This window comes from Balaenoptera ricei, chromosome 6 (assembly GCF_028023285.1).
Source record: "Balaenoptera ricei isolate mBalRic1 chromosome 6, mBalRic1.hap2, whole genome shotgun sequence".
Classification (NCBI taxonomy): domain Eukaryota; kingdom Metazoa; phylum Chordata; class Mammalia; order Artiodactyla; family Balaenopteridae; genus Balaenoptera; species Balaenoptera ricei.
The window spans coordinates 21,703,146-21,723,218 of record NC_082644.1 but is presented as its reverse complement, the minus strand read 5'-3'; the positions used below and the strand labels follow the sequence as shown (position 1 = coordinate 21,723,218).

Genomic DNA, 20,073 nt, shown 5'->3' with positions numbered 1-20,073 from the left:
GTGAAATTCACATAATACAAAGTTTACCGTTTTAATTTTTCAAAGTGTACATTCAGTAGTTTTTAGGTTATTCACCATGTTGTACAGCCATCATCACTGTCTTAATTCCAGAACACTTTTATTACTTTCAGAACAAGCCCATACTCTTCAGTCAGTTCCTCCACATTCCCCCTCCCCCCAGTTTCCAGAAACCACTAATTTCCTTTCTGTCTTTACAGGTTTGCCTATACTAGGTATTTCACAGAAGTAGAAACATACAATATGTGGCTTTTTGTGTCTGGGTTCTTTCAGCCTAATGTTTTCAGAGTTCGTCTGTGTTATAGCATGCATCAGCACTTCATTCCTTTTTATGGCTGAATAATATTCCATTGACTGGATATAGCACATTTTGTATTTTTACTTTTTAGATATTATGAGTAATGCTGCTAAATACTTGTGTACGATTATTTGTTTGAGCATAGGTTTTCATTCTTTTGGATAGGTATCTAGGAGTAGAATCATTGGGTCATATGGTAATTTTATGTTTAGTGTTTGGAGGAACCACCAAACTGTATGAGAATATGAGAGTATGTATGAGAGCTCCTGTGTCGCCACACCTTGTCAATGCTTGTTTGTTTCCTTTTTTAAATTACAGCCATCTTATTGGGTATGAAGTGACACCTCATTGTGGTTTTGATTTGCATTCCTCTAATAACAAATTATGTTGAGCCTCATTTCATTTATGTATCTTCTTTGGAGAAATATCTATTCAACTCCTTTGCCTGTTTTTCAGTTGGGTTGTCTTTTTGTTGTGAATAGTAAGAATTCTGTATATAATCTGAATATAAACCCCATATCAGATGTATGATTTGCAGATATTTTCTGTGGCTTGTTTTTTCACTTCCATGGTAATTTTGAGGAAGTCTGGTTTATCTGTTTTTTCTTTTGTTGCTTGTCCTTTTGTTGTCGTATTTAGGACACTGTTGCCTAATCCAGGATCATGAAGATTTATACCTTTGCTTCCTTCTAAGAGTGTTATAGTTTTAGCTCTTAGATCCATTTTGAGATAATTTTTGTATGTGGTGCGAGGAAAGGGTCCAACTCCATTCCTTTGTGGCTGAGTGTCTAGTTGTCCCACCACTATTTGTTGAAAAGTCTTGCACCGTTGAATGGTCTTGGTATCCTTGTCAAAAACCAATTGATCATAAACTTTTATTTACTTAGGTCTTCCTTAATTTCTTTCAGTGGTGTTTTATAGTTTTCAGTGTACAGTCTTGAACTTTCTTGATTAAGTTTATTCCTAAGTATTGTCTTTTTTTGGTGTTATTACAAATTGAATTGTTTTCCTAATCTCATTTTTGAAATGTTTATTGATAGTTATAGAAATATAACTGATTTTTATATATTGATATTGTATCATGCAACTTTATTGAGTTCATTTATTAGCTCTAATAGTTTTTGGTGGATTCATTGGGATTTTCTGTGTATAAGATCATGTTATTTGTGAATGGAAATTGTTTTACTTCTTTTTTTTTTCCTATCTGGATGCCTTTTATTTCTTTTTCTTGCCTAATTACCCTGACTAGAACTTCCAGTACAACATTGAATAGAAGTGGTGAAAACAGACATCCTTATCTAGTTATTTATCCTAAGGAGAAGACTTTCAGTCTTTTAACATTAAGTATGATGTTAGTTGTGGGTTTTCTATAAATGCCCATTATTAGGTTGAAGAAGTTTCCTTCTGTTACTAGTTTGTTGTGGTTTTTAAATTATTATTTTTTAAAAAAATCATTTAAAGCATGTTGGATTTTGTCCAGTGTTTCTTCTGCATCAGTTGAGATGATCATGTAGCTTTCAAATGTTTTCTTTTATTCCGTTCGTTTGATGTATTACTTTGATTGATTTTTTGTGCTGAACCAGCCTTGCATTCCTGGGATAAGTCCCTCTTGGTCATGGCTGCTAGATTTGGCTTGCTAGTATTTTGTTGAGGACTTTTACATCTGTATGCATAAGGGAAATTGGTCTAGTATATTCTAGTATATTCTTGCTTGTTTCTAATCTGTTTTCTGCACTGTGGCCTGAGTGATCTTTTTAAAATGCAAGTTTGAACGTAGAAGTACATTTCCCCAACTTGAAAAAAAACTATTAGAAATGCATAGCAAACATTATGCTAAATGGTGAAATACTTAGAAACATTTTCATTAAAGACATTGATAAAATAAGGGAACTTATTATTTTTGCTAATATTATGTTGGACTTGAAGTCCTAGCTAAAGTAAAACAGCAAGAGAAGGAAATGAGAAATTAACATTGGAGCAGAAAATGTAACTGCCAATATTTCTAGATAATGATTGTTGTCTTAGAAAATTGAAGAGAACCACTTGTTAAGTCTATTAATATTTCATAAATTTGCCAGAAAAAGTTCATATAAAATAGCACGAAACTTTCCACGTACTCTCAATTTGTGATTAGAAAATATAACTGATATAGAAATAAAAGCATTCACAAGGGGCAACAGATAGCCTTTGAAGATGTGCAAGTTGAAAAAGTCTCAAGTCTTTATTGAGGAAAAAACCAAGACCTGAAAACTTGGAGCATTGCACCATGTTATAAAGGGAAAGAGTTAATACTTTAAATATGTCAGTTTCCTAAATATTAAACAACAAATATCCTAACAGTGTATTTTAAATTTCATTGAAAAGAGTTGTGTTTAAGAATATTTAAGACATTTTGAAAAATAATAGCTGGTAGATGTGGTGCTTACTGTACATTAGATAACAAAACATACAATATTGTTATAATAATTAAAGTAGCAGAACATTAGAATAAGAGTGGACCAAGAAATTGACAGTAAAACAGAGTAGAGAGTCCAGAGAGTGATTTTTATAGTTATTTAGTATACAGTTGTTTGATTTTTGAAATCAGAAAGAAAATAGGGTACTATTTTATGAATGGTGCTAGCCAAAAATGTTTATGCATTTTAGAGAAAATAAGACACCTGCAGAGTTGAGAACAGCAGAAATGAAAGTAATCAATGTTAGGAGAAAGTATTAGAGAATTGTTTCAAAACATTAGGGTAGAGAGATCCTTGATTTTGCTTTAATTGGTTTAGTTTTCCTTTTTCTTAATTACCTATACAGTTAGTATTGTGACCAATATTTAACATGGTTTGTTTTGAGAACTAGCAGTGCCTTCCTCCACCCCATTTCCCATACTCCAGAAGCAGTTATTTAAAACCCTTTGGCTGATTCTTTGGGGTATATGTTATTTCATTTGAAATAACATACATGTATTTCTACTTCTGTAATTTTCAAATTTAGGTATTACCTATCTATTGACTTTTTGCAATGGAGGGTAAGGGTTTGGCCCCCTTTCACACTCCACCACAAATGTGTACCTTCTCTTTTGCCGTCATCCTCACTCCATGTTTCTCTGGTAATTTGGCTCTATTTCTAGGTCTAAGTGAATGTTGCCATGTTTTTTTTTTAAATTTTTTAAAAAAAATAGCTTTATTGAGATATAATTCATATACCTTAAAATTCTCCTATTGAAATGTAAAGTTTAATGGCTTTTAGTATATTTACAGAGTTGTGCATCTATCACCACAATCAATTATTGAACATTTTCATTGCTCCGAAAAGAAACTTAACACTTTTTAGCTGTCGCTGCTCAATCCCTCCATCTCTACCAGTCCTAGACAACCACTAATCGACCTTTTTAGTCCCGTCTGATTTGTCTCCTCTCAACATTTCATGTAAATGGAATTATAAGGTATGTGCTCCCTTGTGACTGGCTTCTTTCACTCGGCATGTTTTCAGGGTTCATCCATGTTGTACGTGTATTGATACTTCGTTGTTTTTTTTAGGCCAAATATTACACTGCGTGGATATACTACATTTTGTTTATCTATTCATCAGCTGATGGATATTTGGGTTCTATCCACCTTTTGAGTATTTTGGATAATGCTGCTCTGATCATTTTGGTGTATTTGTGTGGACGTGTGTTTTCATTGTAAACCCTTTTTAAGGAAGATACTAAGCCCGAAAGTTGCAAAGGCAATAATATACTATATAAAAAGTTAAAACTATGGTGCAAAAAAATACCATAAACAAGTTGAATTTTAAAAGTGAATGATAGGGAAAAGATCTGTTTTATAAATAATGAATTAATGTCTGTAATCTAAAAATTTATTAATTGAAATGCAAAAGACAAGTTTGATAAGATAGGCAAACAATAAGAACAGTTAATTCAGAAAACAAATGACAAATGATTATTAAACTTAGTTAACTCAACTTTGGTTCGTAAGATTAGGTGAAACTTGATACATAATGATGTTATTTTCCCATATATTGTCAGAGATTTATAATATTCAGTGTTGAGTGGTAGACCAGTGATTCTCAATAACATGTTTAATGAGGTCCCCTTACTGACCTGAGATGAAATGTATAGATAATGTAAGCAGCTCACACACATAATTTAAAAAATCTTTAATAAAACAAAAGGAAGGTAATTTATGGCAAAATAACTTATTTAAATATATAATTTTCCTGCTGTGATCATTAAAATATAAATAAGTTAGGATTTAAGAGAAGTAAGAAGACTAGAAGCCATTTCACAAAGTAAGTAGCGGAAAATAAAAAACAGGTGGTATAAGGGGATATTAGAATAAAACCTAGTATTGGGTTAGTAATAACAGACCAAACTTATTTGTATATGATAAGAGACTGAGACAATAGCCTGAACTGAAGAAAGGATAATATGCCAAGGTAAATTTTCAACTGAGTGGAAGTGGTATTCTCACAAATGAGCCGTGCCTTATTTATTTATTTATTTTGAGTCAAAATAATTCTCTGCTGGGATGTGGGAGAGGGTGGTGACAGAGTAAATTGTAAGATTCAGTTCTCATTGAAACCAAGTCAAACGGAAGTTCTCTCTTACCAGTAATATACTTGAAAATGCAGTGAATGTAATTAGACTTAACATAATTTTTTTTTCTTTGTTTGATGGGTACCATGTAAAACAGAATTTATTATAATTCCTCTAATTTTAGGGCAAAAACCTTGTACTCGAAAAGAGCATATGTATCTGTGTGTAAAGTTATGAGTTTTGTGTGTTCCAGTGTAATAGATACTATGCTAGTGTATCTCATACATCTTGTCTAACAAAGTCTGGTGGTTCCATACCAAGTGGTACACAGAATTGCCACAGAAAGTTCTAAATGGCCTGAAGGAGCTGAGTTCCAGTGTCCTAACTTCTGTATTTCTTTATAGATAAGTTAATGTGTATAATGTAAGACTAATTTGTTGGTACAGTTGTGTCTTAGTACAATGTAGAGGTAGTTTAAAAATATATTAGAAGTGATCTTAATTTCAGATTGATTTTGTATATTTTTTGAGAATTAGTGATAATATAAATATTAAAATATGTGGGCAAGGAAGTGTCGTTTTGCAGGTAATACATATAATTGGAGCTCTATTAAGATGTGCTACTGTGAATAAATAGGTACTGGTGATTTGGCTGGACAGTATCTGTATTTTTGAGAGTTATCTGTTAAAATTTAAGAATACACATTCTGTTGGACCTAGAAATTCCACTTCTTGATAGCTGTCAGAGAAATATTTATTGTACAGAAAAGAAATCTTCAAGAATGTTGATTGCAGCATTGCAGTATCTTAGGAAAATGCTCATGAAAAGGAAAGGAAATAATGGAAATTCATTTCACAGAATATTATGAATTAAAAGGAATGTCTTGATGTAGAAAGATCTTTAAGGCCAAATTAAGTAAATAAAGGAAATATGTATGAAACTATTTACGTAGAACACCGTCAACAGAAAATACTCTGTGGTCCCATTTATGTAAAATAGCAACAATAAGCAAAACTATAGTCCCAACTCTATTTCTGTATGTAAATATATTTTGTGGAAGGTTACATATCAGCAGATTACTATGGCTACCTCTGGGAAGGAGAATGGAATGGGTCCAGGGAAGGAGGACTTTCACTTGGGGTGTATCACTTCAATTTTGTATGAGCAAAGTGTATTCATATATATATATATTTTTAAGTCCCAGCTGAGTCACTTTGTTCATCTTTCAGTTTTGTGAGCTCTGTAGAGCAGGGTTGATGCTGTAATATGAACTTGTTGAAGATTCACCAAGAATTTTATGATATTTTGTCAAAAGACAGGAAAAGTCTGAAATAGGAATTTAATAACCTTAATAACCTAGCAAACTTGTTTTGGCTAGGCTATGTGATGAGGATGCATGATAATTGAGTTATTGAGAAGCTGTTAATTGTGAAATAAAGTGGGGCAGTTACAAAATGAAAACAATAGGCCCTGCAGAATAAAGTAAGGTTTTATTCCATTTTGGGGTATCAGTAACTTACTGATACATTTGGTGGGACAATTGTTAGGCACAGGATGATTCGTTTTAAATTACAGAGCTGATTTCCAACTGTTTGAGGTAGAAGTGCTCAAAACATCAGGCCTCAAACATGGGACCAACACCACTGGAATTAACTATGGTAGAAGCATTTTGATGGCACTTTACAATTTAGTAATAATGTCAACAGTATCCTATCTAGCATCTATTCATTATGGTAACACTTTAATTATTGCATCAAAGTGTTTGCAGAAGGGACAATAATAATTAAATGCTTATGTTGAAAGCTTTACATATGTCTTACCATATGATCCTCACAACCGTCCCACAGAGTTTGGAACTATTAGTATCTTCACTTAACAGGGTAAGAAACTGAGGGTCAGAGAGGTTAAGTGACTGTCCAGTGTCACATAGCTAGTGGCAGACTGGGATTTCAGTCCCAGCAGTCCGACCTCAGAGCCTGCATTCTTAGCCTGTACCCTTAGAGTTGATAACCAGCTTGGGTGTCTCAAAGGCACTTGAGATTCACTTTAATTCAAAACTGAACTCATGAACCTTATCCCCCGGCACCCTCACCTTGGTGTTTTTTATGGTTCTCTGTCTCATTGAATGTCATCTTCTTTTCATCCAATTGCTGAAGCCAAAACTTTATTAGACACTCCTAATACCTCCTTTCAATGCATTCAGTCCTCAATCCAGTCAATCATTAACTCATTTTACATTTACCTCTTGAATAGCTTTTGAGTCCTTTCACTTCCTTCTACTTCTAACTCAGCTAACCTCAACCAAACCTGTTATCTGTTGACTGGACTGCAGCTTGTGCCTGGAAGTGTCTAGCCCTGTACACTTTGGCATGGTCTCCAAATATAGAAACGAATCCTCCCCACTGGTTGTATATGTGTGTTTATACAATACTTAAAACTCTCTCAGTGGTTACTCCTTATTTTTTAACAGGGCCTGTAATGACAATATCTGGCTGGTGCTGACCTCTCCTGTCATTGGGTACTCTTCTCCTCCTTCTGGCATGACTATTTTATGATTTCTCCTATGTTGTTCCTGCCTGTAATCCAGCACCCCCGTCTCCCCCAATACTCATCTTCCCAATCTCAACTCAGATAGCACTGTCTTGGATAAGCTTTCCCTGACTATCCCTGTTTGCCCCCAGACCATATCAATTCTGGTTACAAATTACTGTAGCACCGTTCAGAGCATGTAAAGCATTTTGAATTGTATATTTCTATGATTTTTTTATTGATGTTTGTCTTTCCTTTTTAGACTGTAGTTCCTTGAGGGCTGAGCACCATAATGTGTACTCAGTACATTTGAATGAATTAATATCTAGTCTTAACCACTTGGTTTTCTTCTGAGGAAACTAAAGCATGAACAGTGTAGCACAGTCTCATTTTTCCTTCAAGTGTGGAGTTAGATTGCTATTTACTAGCTGAAGGTAGTTACTTAACCTCCTCAAGTCCCAATTATTTTATCTGTTCCACAAGGATAAAAACAGTACCTACCTCTTAGGTTGCTTTGGGGATTACGTAAGTCAATAAATGTAAAGCGCTGGGAACAGTGTTCAGCACATAATAAAGGACTCAATTAGTGGTAGCTGTTGTCATTAGTATTGGGACCTACCCAAGGTCATTCAGCTGTTTAATGCAGAGCCTGCCCTAGAAACCAGTTCTCCTTCATGATTTTCTCCTTACTGAGATCATTGGGAATTCTTGTAAATTTATTCTGCTGTGAGCCTAAGTTCGTTGAAAAATGGGTTTGTGAAGTTTCTTGCATAGAGAAGGCATGAGCACATTTTGTTGTCTTTGGTTTAACCCAATTACAAATAAGGATTACCCCTTTCCCTCTCCCCCTCAACCCCCTCTCCCTCCCCACCTCAACCCGCCCCCCACACAACCTTGCCCCATCTGGTGGAAGGCATTTTTGTTATACAAGGAAAATTTGAGCTTCCTTGGGGGACAAGAAGGTCGGGTACAAGGTTTAGAGGACTTTGAATATCAAATTAAGGTCTTTGAACTCGGGTATTTTGGAAATAAGAAATAATTAAAGGATTTTAAACAGGGGGTGAATTCTATGCATGGAATTGGTTTTAGAAAATTGATCCGACTACAGCAATTGGAATGGGAGGCTGGATTTAGATGATGCTCTCTGATAAGATTAGGGAAGTTAGGAGGGAGAGCTGGGCTTTGTAGGAGAAAGAATGAACTTCCTGTAGATTCAGGTTGAATTGCTTGTTAGAATTCTAAGTGGAGGTGACTTCAGGTTAAGTACATGGGACAGAGCCAGGAGAGAAACCTAGGATGAAAATACTGAAAGCTATGTAGTAGGACAAAAAGAGTATTAACAGCTGGTGTACTAGCAAAAAAGCTGATCCCACAATGCTTGCCTGTGAGAAGGAATTGTTAGCTATTGTGTACTTCTGTATATATTGAAGATGAAAAACTATATTTTAAATAGTATTCTGTAATTTAGAATTTTCACCAGTAAGCGTGGCCTTCAACTAGTTAGTCTGATTTAATGATGTAAAATTTAGTAAAATGTGGCAGATTACCTTGGTGGTGTTTAAGGAGAGAGGAGTTGAAGGGAACATGCTGTTATAAAGTTCTTCTCTAAAAGGCTGTAGAAAAGTGAATATTAGGCATCAGATTGATTTTATAAATATATATACCACTTCTTCAAAATTATGCTTGAAAAGGAAGGTAAACATGAAAATTAGGATAAAGCTCTTGAAGTGAACCTCAAGGTGGTGTTAGATTCCTAAGTCCCAAGTCAACTAGCTGTGTATACGGGAGTCTGTACCCTGAATACGTCACTAACTCAAATGACTTTTTTTTTTTTCCCCTTAACTAGGAATTGTGGTGCTTGGAATAAACAGAGCTTATGCCAAAAATTCATTGAGTACAAATCTTATAAAAATGGTGAGTGTAAAGATTAAACTATTTGCTTCTAATATTAAGATACAGTGTTGATATCAATCTGAAAATGATTTTTTCCCCCTTTTCCTTCTTACCCTCCCTGTTTCTGTTTAGCTGTCAAAAGCTGTGGATGCTTTAAAATCTGATAAGAAAGTACGGACCATAATAGTCAGAAGTGAAGTCCCAGGCATATTCTGTGCTGGTATGTAAATAGATTAAAATTTTAAAACGAGTCTAATTTTTCCTTAGTAGTAGCCTATTTTCCATTATAAAGTGTTCCGTGGTTTGAATTCCATTAGTAACAATTCCTTTTTGTTTTTTTTACTGTTTTACAAGAAAAAAAAAATGCTTTGTCAGTATTAGAAAGAAACCTTTGCAGCGTGTGGAAAAGTTGTTTTGGAAGTTGAACAATAATTTGAGCCATTAAAATATATGTTTGTAGTACATGAATAATATTTATGAAAGATGAGCTGTGCAGGAAGAATCACGTCTCCTGCTCCCAAGTGTGCTTTGTATGAAAAAAATGCTTTAATTGACTAGCAGTAGCTACCCCAGTATGGAATGTTACATATAGACACATGCTTTCTTGTTTGTAGTAGTGCCCACTCAAGTATGTGTCCACGAATTGTACTTTTAAATTGGTATCTACAGCAGCGAAATGTTTTTTCTGCTTGTACTGTGTTACCAAAAGCCAAAGATTAAGTTGTCTTGCATTTTCCATATTTGCAAATATTTCTAAGTCATGAGATTGAATGAATCTGTTTCAGTTAGTCAAAAATGTAGATGGTTAAATGATAAAAGATAAAAAATACTGACAATATACAGGATCATTATAATTTACTAATAAGCAAATGAAGGCAGGCATTGAGGCGTAAAAAAGTTTTTTTTTCAGTAAAAATATAAAAGGGATAATCCATTTGAGATAATCAGACATTTGAGGGAACAACATACAGTATTTTATTCATTCAACAAGTATTTTTTGAGCATTTAGAGTATACCCAGAGCAATGCTGGGACTTGGAGGAGTATTTCTAGACAGAATGTTTTTAGTGTCTTCGCTGAGGCTGATGTTCTTCAGTTTCATTGTTAAAGGTCCTCAGGTTTTCCAAGCTTCCAACTCCATAGCTTCACCCTTAAAATATTGCAAAGTTTTATGGTATTTAGGAACATTCAGTGTAAGTGAGTTATATTTTAGCTTTTGATATAGTGTGCCATACGTAAAAGGATTAGTTTTAACTTGTTTGGCAGTCAAAGAGAGTAGGATTATTATGCTCAACTGCCTGGGTGATGACAATTTGCAGTACAATCTTCTGCTTTTACATCTGTCCAACTCGAGTAACACTATCCTCCTGGTAGGATTGTTGGAGGCTTGATGTGACAATGTACATAAACACAGTGTAGTAGTCAATAAATTATAGCTGTGAATAGTTTTTATAAGGGCTTTACATATATTTAAACATTTTTTCTTAAACAATATGAAAAACTTACACTGAGAGAATTAGAATTCTTGTATCTGTGACCTTAGGATCAGGTGACTGAGTGACTGAGTCTAACTTCGTGACCAATGGCTCTGAGGTCACTGCACTCAGGTCCTCTGAGGGCTGCTGAGGGGCTTATTGGGAAGACGTTGAGTAGTTTGGGAGCTTTTAAGGAAGGCCCAATTATGTGAATGTTTGAGGAGTGATAGTGATAGTGGCAGAATGACGCTTCAGAAAGAAGAGTTGATTATAACTAGCATTACTGTCTTTCTGTTGGTAATGGGTTTTGTAATTATAACACTATAATGACTGGTAGAATTCTTTTTGTTTTACCTATTCCTTTGCTGCCCATTGGTTTTGTGTCTCCACATTACCGATGTTCTTTGGAAAAGGCTTTAATGCTTTAGCACAGTTTACAACTATCTTTTATAGGTTGCCTTTTTGGGGACATACTAGGTAATATACCAAATGCTTTACCAGATTAACAAGTTAGCCTTGAATAGTTTTTTCCAAGGGCTTATCAAATCTATTTTCTTTGTTCTGTGTGCTTTTGCATGATCAGGATAATTTTTTCCTATGTTTTAACATAAGATTTTTTACCGTATTTTGTCCAAAAATAAAAGTTTGAATTATAGAAAAATTGGGGCAAATCTAAAAATTTTAGTAACTTAGAGTATATAAATAAAACCATTCTTTCAAATTTCTCTGAAAGGTTTTCTTACGTACATTTGAAACAGGCAGTGTAGTATGTCTGTCTTTATTAATATGTACACGTTAAGTGTATTGTATGTTTAGATACACAGAATCTCTTTACATACTTAAAACGAATATTTAAACTTATTATAGCCTATAAAAATAGTAGTATAAAAATTCTAATTTTTTTTTCTTTTGACATTTGTTTTCTTTTATCAACATAGATGTCAGTTTCTTTTTTTTTTTTTTTTAATGCAGCAGGTTCTTATTAGTCATCAATTTTATACACATCAGTGTATACATGTCAATCCCAATCACCCAACTCATCACACCGCCCCCCTCCCCACCCCCCCACCCCTGCCGCTTTCCCCCCTTGGTGTCCATACGTTTGTTCTCTACATCTGTGTCTCAATTTCTGCCCTGCAAACTGGTTCATCTGTACCATTTTTCTAGGTTCCACATATATGCATTAATATACGATATTTGTTTCTCTCTTTCTGACTTACTTCACTCTGTATGAGAGTCTCTAGATCCATCCATGTCTCTACAAGTGACCCAATTTCATTCCTTTTTATGGCTGAGTAATATTCCATTGTACATATGTACCACATCTTCTTTATCCATTCGTCTGTCAGTGGGCATTTAGGTTGCTTCCATGATCTGGCTATTGTAAATAGTGCTGCAATGAACATTGGGGTGCATGTGTCTTTTTGAATTATGGTTTTCTCTGGGTATATGCCCAATAGTGGGATTGCTGGGTCATGAATACCAGTGATTTTTAATCTTTTGGGGTATGAGGTATCCTTTTTAAGTTCTTAAAATTTCATGCACTTACACATTGTAGTGGTCCTATGTTGATTGAGAAGATGTGTAATGTCAAAATGCCACTCTGGTTACAGTAATGTATTTAAATGAATTTTCTTTTACTAACCACAATGATAATCTAGATACAGAAAAATTTGTATCATAGTTATCATGGCTGTAGATGAAGTTTTCTATACATATATGCTTTCAGATACCATGCCATACCCTAGGCATGACTCCAGTTTGGGAATCGATGTTACGTTTTCTTTCTTGTGGGTTCGAACATTGCTTCTGGGTTTTTGGCTTACCTATACTTCTCTTAGAATGCTGAGAAATATCATTTTGATAGTCAAAGCTCATTGTGAAGCACTGACTACATAGATTATATTAGAGATTGGCCTGAATGTGTGCTGTCTGCCCTGAATACTCTAGAAATTATTTTTTTATTCATTTAAAAATTTTATCTTGTTCTTTACATACACACAAACACACACACAAAGAAAAACTGAAATAATTTTGCTATTTCAAAATATTTTGGGGTCAAAATTTTAATATATTACCTATAATGAAATTATGAAAAAGACCTTTTGACTAGGCTACTGCATTGTATGTAAACATTTAATCCTAATCATCTGTTTATTTTTGTTCTTTCAGTGTTCTAACACTAAGTAGCAAAGTAGATATGTATTGTTTTTATCATGAAAATTTTATGAGAAATTACTGAGACGGAGGATTTTTTCTCTTGAAATTCCTGAAATAGAGTATAAACAATTCTTGGTAATTGATTCCTGTGTGTAGAACTCTAAATTGAATGTTTCACTGAATTATACTAGTGTGGGTTTTTTAAAAAGTAAAGGTACTTTTGCTTCTGCTTTTGAGTTCTAGTAAATTATGTTCTGACTAAAAACTTCTCACTAAAATTGTCAGTGTGCTTTATTGAATGTTGTATTGTTCAAATGGATGTAGATGTCATGACATGGTTAGATATATGGAGGCCTCTGACAAACAAAGTTATCTAGTCAGTATTGTTTCAGAATCTTAGGTTAAGTTACATTTGTGTATTTGAATGTTAGTCCCTTAGAGAGTTTGATAAGTAAACTGAAAGGATAGATAATCCACAAATTTGTATTAGTTTAGCATAGGGTTCTTTTCTTGGAAATAAAAAAAAAATCTGTGTTATAGAGGTATGAATTACTTGCAGTAAAATGTACCAGTTTTAGTACATATGTAATTGATTAGTTTTGACATGTTTAAACCATGATGACAGTTGTGATATAGAACATGTTTATCCCTTAAAAAGCTTTCTTTTTTTGTTTTTAATTGAAGTATAATTGACCTATAATACTATGTTAGGTCCAGGTGCACAACATAGTGATTCATTCCATCTATATACAAAATGATCACCATGATAAGTCTAGTTACCAGTTATTAAATATTATTGACTATGTTCCCCATGGTGTACATTTCATCCCTGTGACTCATTTATTTTGTAACTGGAAGTTTATACCTCTTAATCTCCCTCACCTATTTCATTCATCTCCCTACCCTCGTCCACTTTGGCAACCACTTGTTTGTTTTCTATCTATGACTCTGTTTTTGTTTGGTTATGTTTGTTTATTTGTTTTATAGATTCTACATATAAGTGAAATCATGCAGTATTTGTCTTTCTTTATCTAACTTATTTCACTTAGCATAATGCCCTCTAGGTCTATCCATGTTCTTGCAAATGGCAAGATTTCATTCTTTTTCATGGCTGAGTAATACTCTGCTGAACATATAGGTATATGTATCACATTTTCTTTATCCATTCATTTATCAGTGGACACTTAGGTTGCTTCCATATCTTGGCTGTTGTAAATAATACTGCAATGAACATATGGGTGCATATATCTTTTTGAATTAGTGTTTTTGTTTTCTTTGGAAGGATACCAAGTAGTGAAATTGCTGGATGGTATGATAGTTCTGTTTTTAGTTTTTTGAGGAACGTCCATACTGTTTTTCATAGTGGTTGCATGAATTTATATTCTCACCAACAGTGCACAAGGGTTCCCTTTTCTCCACATTCTCACCAACACTTGTTATTTGTTTTTTTTGTTTTTTTTAAAAATAATAGCCATTCTGACAGGTGTGAGGTAATATCTCACTGTGGTTTTGATTTATGTTTCCTTAATCATTAATGATTTCATGGATCTGTTGGCCATCTGTATATCTTTTTGGAAAAATGTCTATTCAGGTTCTCTGCCCATTTTTTAATCAGGGTGTTTGTGTTTTTGATGCTGAGTTGTATGAGTTCTTTGTATATTTTGGATATTAACCCATTATCAGATATATCCTTTGCAAATATATTTTCCCATTCAGTAGTTGGTCTTTTCGTTTTGTTGATAGTTTCCTTCACTGTGCAAAAGCTTTTTAGTTTGATGTAGTATCATTTGTTTATATTTGCTTTTGTTTCCTTTACCTGAGGAGACATATCCAAAAAAATATTGCTAAGACCAATGTCAAAGAGCATACCACCTATGTTTTCTTCTAGTTTTATGGTTTCAGGTCTTATATTTAAGTCTTTAATTCATTTTGTGTTTATTTTTATATGTGGTGTGAGAATATAGTCCAGTTTGATTCTTTTGCATTAGCTGTCCAGTTTTCCTAACACCATTTATTCCTACATCTTGTATTTTTTCCTCCTTTGTTGTAGATTAATTGCTAATAAAAGTGTGGGTTCATTTCTGTGCTCTCTGTTTTGTTCCATTAACCTGTGTATGTGTTTTTGTGCAGGTACCATATTGTTTTGATTACTGTAGCTTTGTAATATAGTTTGAAATCAGAGCCTGTGATACCTCTAGCTCTGTTCTTCTTTCTGAAGGTTGTTTTGGCTGTTTGGGGTCTTTTGTGTTTCCATACAAATTTTAGGATTATTTGTTCTAGTTCAAATGCCATGGGGATTTTGATAGGGATTGCACTGTATCTGTAGATTGCCTTCGGTAGTATGGTCATTGTAACAATAGTCTTCAAATCCATTAGCACAGTATATCTTTCCATTTGTTGGTGTTGTCTTCAATTTCTTACAGTTTTCCGAGTATAGGTCTTTTACCTCCTTGTTTAGATTTATTCCTAGATATTTTTGATGCAATTGTACATGGGATTGTTTTCTTAACTTCTCTTTCTGATAGTTTGTTGTTAGTTTATAGAAAGGTGACAGATTTCAGTATATTCATTTTGTACCCTGAAACTTTATTGAATTCACTGATGAGTTCTAATAGTTTTTTGGTGGTGTCTTTAGGACTTTCTATATATAGTATCATGTCATCTGCAAACAGTGACAGTAAATTTCTTTACATCTATTCTCCTCAGTTCACTGAACAGCTTTATGATCTATCTTGAACTCTTTATCAGATAGTTTGCTTATCTCCACTTTTCTTAATTCTTCTGGCATTTTAATTTGTTTCTTTGAAACATATTCCTTTGTCGCCTCATGTTTCTCAGTTCTCTGTTTTTATTTCTGTGTATTAGGTGGGTTGGTTACATTTCCTGATCTTGGATAAGTAGCTTTATGTAGGCAATGTCCTGTGGGGTCCAGCAGCACACTCCCTTCTGGTCACCAGAGCTGTATGTTCTAGGGATGCTCCCTATGTGGCAGGGCTAACTACTGTGCTGGTAGGTGGTGCGGGCCTCTGGCCTGGTTGGCTGCCAGGCTTTGCCTCATGGGTGGGGTTGGGTTCTGGGGCACCTGGTTTCAGGGCCAGGTTGTCCTAGGGCTCGTACCAGCCTGCTGGTAGGTGGTGCTGTAAAAAATCTTTCTTATGCCCGTTTGTAGTCGGTCTTTTCCCCTATTCTGACCCCCTTAAAACACTGATCTCGTTGCTCTTACCATAGTTTTTCCTCTTCTAGAATGTCCCACATATGGAATCATTCTATAGGTGGCCTTTTGTATCTGGCTTCCTTCACTTAGCATAATGCTTTGAGATTCACCCATGATATATGTTTCAGTAGTTTCACTTTATTGCTGAGTATGATTTTCATTATATTGCTCAGTATTCATTTTATATGCTGAGGAGTCCATTGCATAGATATACCACAATTTGTTTATCTGTTTAGCTGTTAATGGTCATCTGGGTTTTTCCAGTATTTTGGCTTTTATAAATATTGCTTCCATGAACAGTCACATATAAGTCATTTTGTGAACATATTTTCATTTCTCTTGGATAAATACTTAAGAGTGGAATTATTGGGTTTTGTAATAACTGTACATTTTGTTTTGTAAGAAACTCCTACTGTTTTCTAGCCATTTTGCATTCCTGCCAGCAATGTATGAGCCTTCCAGGTGTTCCACATCCTTGTCAACACTTGATATTGTCAGTTTTTAATCTTAAACAACCTAGTGGGTATGTAGTTATATTCAATATATCATTGTGGTTTTAGACATCATTTCTCTAATGAGTAATGATTTTGAGCATCTTTTCTGGTGCTTTTTTGTCACCTGTATATCTTTTTTGGAGAGTGTTTATTCAGATCTTTTGCCCATGTTTTAATAGAAATAAAAGTTGTATTAGTTATAGAGTTTCTAATATATTCTTAATACAAGACCTTTTGCTGATACATGTTTTTTAAGTATTTTTTTCTACTCTTTGGCTTGTCTTTTTTGTAACAGTTTGTTTTGAAGAACAAAAGTTTTTCAGTTGAAGTCCAATTTACTCAATTTGTTTTCTTTTATGGTTTGTTTCTGTTTTGTGACCTAAGAAATCTTGTCCTACTCCCAAGTCACAAAGACTTTCTCACACTATATTTTCTTTCAGAACGTTTTTAGTTTTTACGTTTTATATTTAAACCTATGGTGCATTCTTAGTTAATTTTTGTTGCAAGGTGTGGATTTAGGTAATGTGGTATAATAAAATATGTATTTGATTTTTGCCTTGAGTGTCTGGCACAGAGCTCCTAAAATCCTGGGAATTTCTCTGGCATAATAGGAGTATCTTTTGCAAGTGAATGAGATGGTTCAAAGCAGGAGCCTTAGATAACCTTAAGATGGGGCTGGTTGACAGAAAAATCAATCATGGGATTAGAGGGTTAGAACTTTCAGCCCCAGTCCTCCAACTTCGAGAAAGTAGAGGGGCCAAAGATGAGTTCAGTCACCACTGGCCAAGATTTAATCAATTGTGCCTATAGAGTGAAAACTCCATAGAAACCTATAAACAATGGGGTTTGGGGGAATTACCAAGTTGGTGAATGCATGGAAGTGTTGGGAGGGTGAAACCTTTGTGTCCCTCCTCCCCCGTACCTTGTGCCATGTATCTCTTCCATTTGGCTGTTCCTGAGTTGTATTTTAATAATAAACTGGTAAATGTAAGTAAAGTGATTTCTTAAGTTTTGTGAGTTATTCTAATGAATTATTGAATCTGATGAGGGGTTTGTGGGGAACTCTTGAATTTATAGCTGGTTGGTCAGAAGTACAGGTGATCTCTGGGACTTATTAACTGGCATCTAAAGTGAAAGAAGTCTCATGGGACTGAGCCTTTAACCTGTAGGGTCTATGCTAATTTAGGGCGTTAGCATCGGAATTGAAGTGAATTGTTGGACATCCAGTTGTTGTCAGAGAATTGGTGAATTGGCGTAGGGGACTCCCCCCCCCCCCCCCGCCCCCCGCATTTAGTGTCAGGAATAGGATTTGCTAGACTGACTCATAGACCTCAGGGAAGTGCTTTATTTACTATTACTGGTTTATTATAAAGGCTACAACTCAGGAACATCCAAAATGGTAGAATGCATAGGGCAAGATTGGGCTGGAGGGGGTTAAGGAACTTCCATGCCCTCTTGGACATGACACCCTCCCAAACATGTGTTCAACAGTCTGGAAGCTTCTTGAACCCAATTGTTAATGGGTTTTATGTAGGTTTCATTACATAGCCACAGTTGATTAAATCACTGGCCATTAGTGATTGAACTCAATCTCTGGTTCCTCTACCCTCCCCAGAGACTGAGGGGTAGGGATAAAAGTTCCAACCTCTAATCATGGCTTGGTCCTTTTCGTGACCAGCCTCCATCCTAAAACTATTAAGGGGCCCTCTAGCAGTTATCTCATTAACATAAGCTCAGGTATGTTTGAGAGGGGCTCAGTATGAATAAAAATAAAAAATACTTCTATCACTCAGGAAATTCCAAGCGTTTTAAGAGCTCTGTGCCAGGATCTCATGACAAAGACCAAATATATTTTTATTATATATTATAAAGTATATCCAATTCTTTCAGCACCATTTATTGAAGACTAACTTTTCATCCATTGAATTATCTTAGGACCTTTCTAAAAAAATCAGTTGACCATATATGTTTGAGTTATACCCAGGCTCTCTGTGCTCTTCACTGTCTCAATTACTGTGTACAGTCTTGAACATGCTTGGCTAAATTTATTCCTAAATATTGCATATTTTTGATGATACTGTAAAGTGACCTTTCTTAATTTAGACTCCTGATTTTTATTGCTAGGCTATGGAAATACAGTTGATTTTTATATGCTGACTGTATCCTGCAACCATATTAAACTCACTTTTTAGTTCTAGGAATTTTTTTTGTAGATTCCTTGGGGTTTTCTATGTAGATATTCAAGTCATATGCAAATAAAAAGACAGTTTTACTTTTTCCTTTCCATTATGTTGGCCTTTTGTTTTATTCTTATCTTATTACATCAGTTAGAACCTTTATTACAGTGTTGAATAAAAGTGGTGAGAATGTTAGGGGGAAGGCATTTTAGTCTTTCACCACTAAGTATAATTTAGCTGTAGTTTTTTCACTTATGTACTTTACTAGGGTGAAAAAGTTTCTATTCCCAATTTTGTGAGGGTTTTTTTTTGTTTGTTTTTTAAATCATGAATTGGTGTTGAATTTTATCAAATCTTTTTTTGTTTTTGCTTTTATTAAGATGATCATATCGTTTTTCAGTCTTTTAATATGGTGAATTGATTGATCTTCAAATATGAAACAACCTTGTATTCCTGGAATGCACCCTTCTTGATCATGATGTATTATTGTTTTTATATATTGCCAGAGTTGGTTTGCCAAAATTTTGTTGAGGAATTTTGCAACTTTGCTCATAAGGGAAATTTGTTTGTAGCTTTCTTTTCTTGCAATGTTTGTGTCTGTTTTTGGTGTCAAGGTATTGCTGGTCTCATAAAATGAATTGGAAAATGTTGCAATTTTGTTTCTTCTATTTTGCTGGAAGAACTTGTGTAGAATTGGTATTATTTCTTTGTTTGGTAAAAAGCACCAACAAAACCATCTGGTCTAGGAGTTTTCTTTGTGGGAAGATTTTTAACTATGAATTTAATTTCTTTAGTAAATACAGGACTATTCAAGTGATCCATTTCTTTTTAAGTTTTGATAAATTATGTCTTTTAAGGAAATCATCTGTTTTATCCAAGTTTCCAAATTTATTGGCATGAAGTTGTTCATAATATTCACTTATTATCCTTTTAATGTCTGTTGAATCTAAATATAGTGATGGTTCCTTTTTCTTTTTTTTTTAAATTTATTTATTTATTTTTGGCTGTGTTGGGTCTTCGTTTCTGTGCGAGGGCTTTCTCTAGTTGCGGCGAGCAGGGGCCACTCTTCATCGCGGTGCGCGGGCCTCTCACTATCACGGCCTCTCTTGTTGCGGAGCACAGGCTCCAGACGCGCAGGCTCAGTAGTTGTGACTCAGGGGCCCAGTTGCTCCGTGGCATGTGGGGTCTTCTCAGACCAGGGCTCGAACCCATGTCCCCTGCATTGGCAGGCAGATTCTCAACCACTGTGCCACCAGGGAAGCCCCCTTTTTCATTTTTGATATTGGTA

General features: G+C 34.6%; 1 protein-coding gene across 3 annotated transcripts in view; it reads left to right on the top strand.

Moving 5' to 3' along the window:
• Window positions 1–20,073, top strand: part of AUH (AU RNA binding methylglutaconyl-CoA hydratase) — a 162,760-nt gene that overhangs the window by 9,958 nt on the left and 132,729 nt on the right. For 2 of the 3 annotated variants that reach the window (XM_059927005.1, XM_059927007.1), the window contains exons 2-3: window positions 9,220–9,287; window positions 9,399–9,486. The exons of the other annotated variant lie outside the window; for it this stretch is intronic. In XM_059927005.1, coding sequence (XP_059782988.1) covers window positions 9,220–9,287; window positions 9,399–9,486 — 156 coding nt within the window. The remainder of the gene's footprint in view (window positions 1–9,219; window positions 9,288–9,398; window positions 9,487–20,073) is intronic. 3 annotated transcript variants of the gene reach the window in all.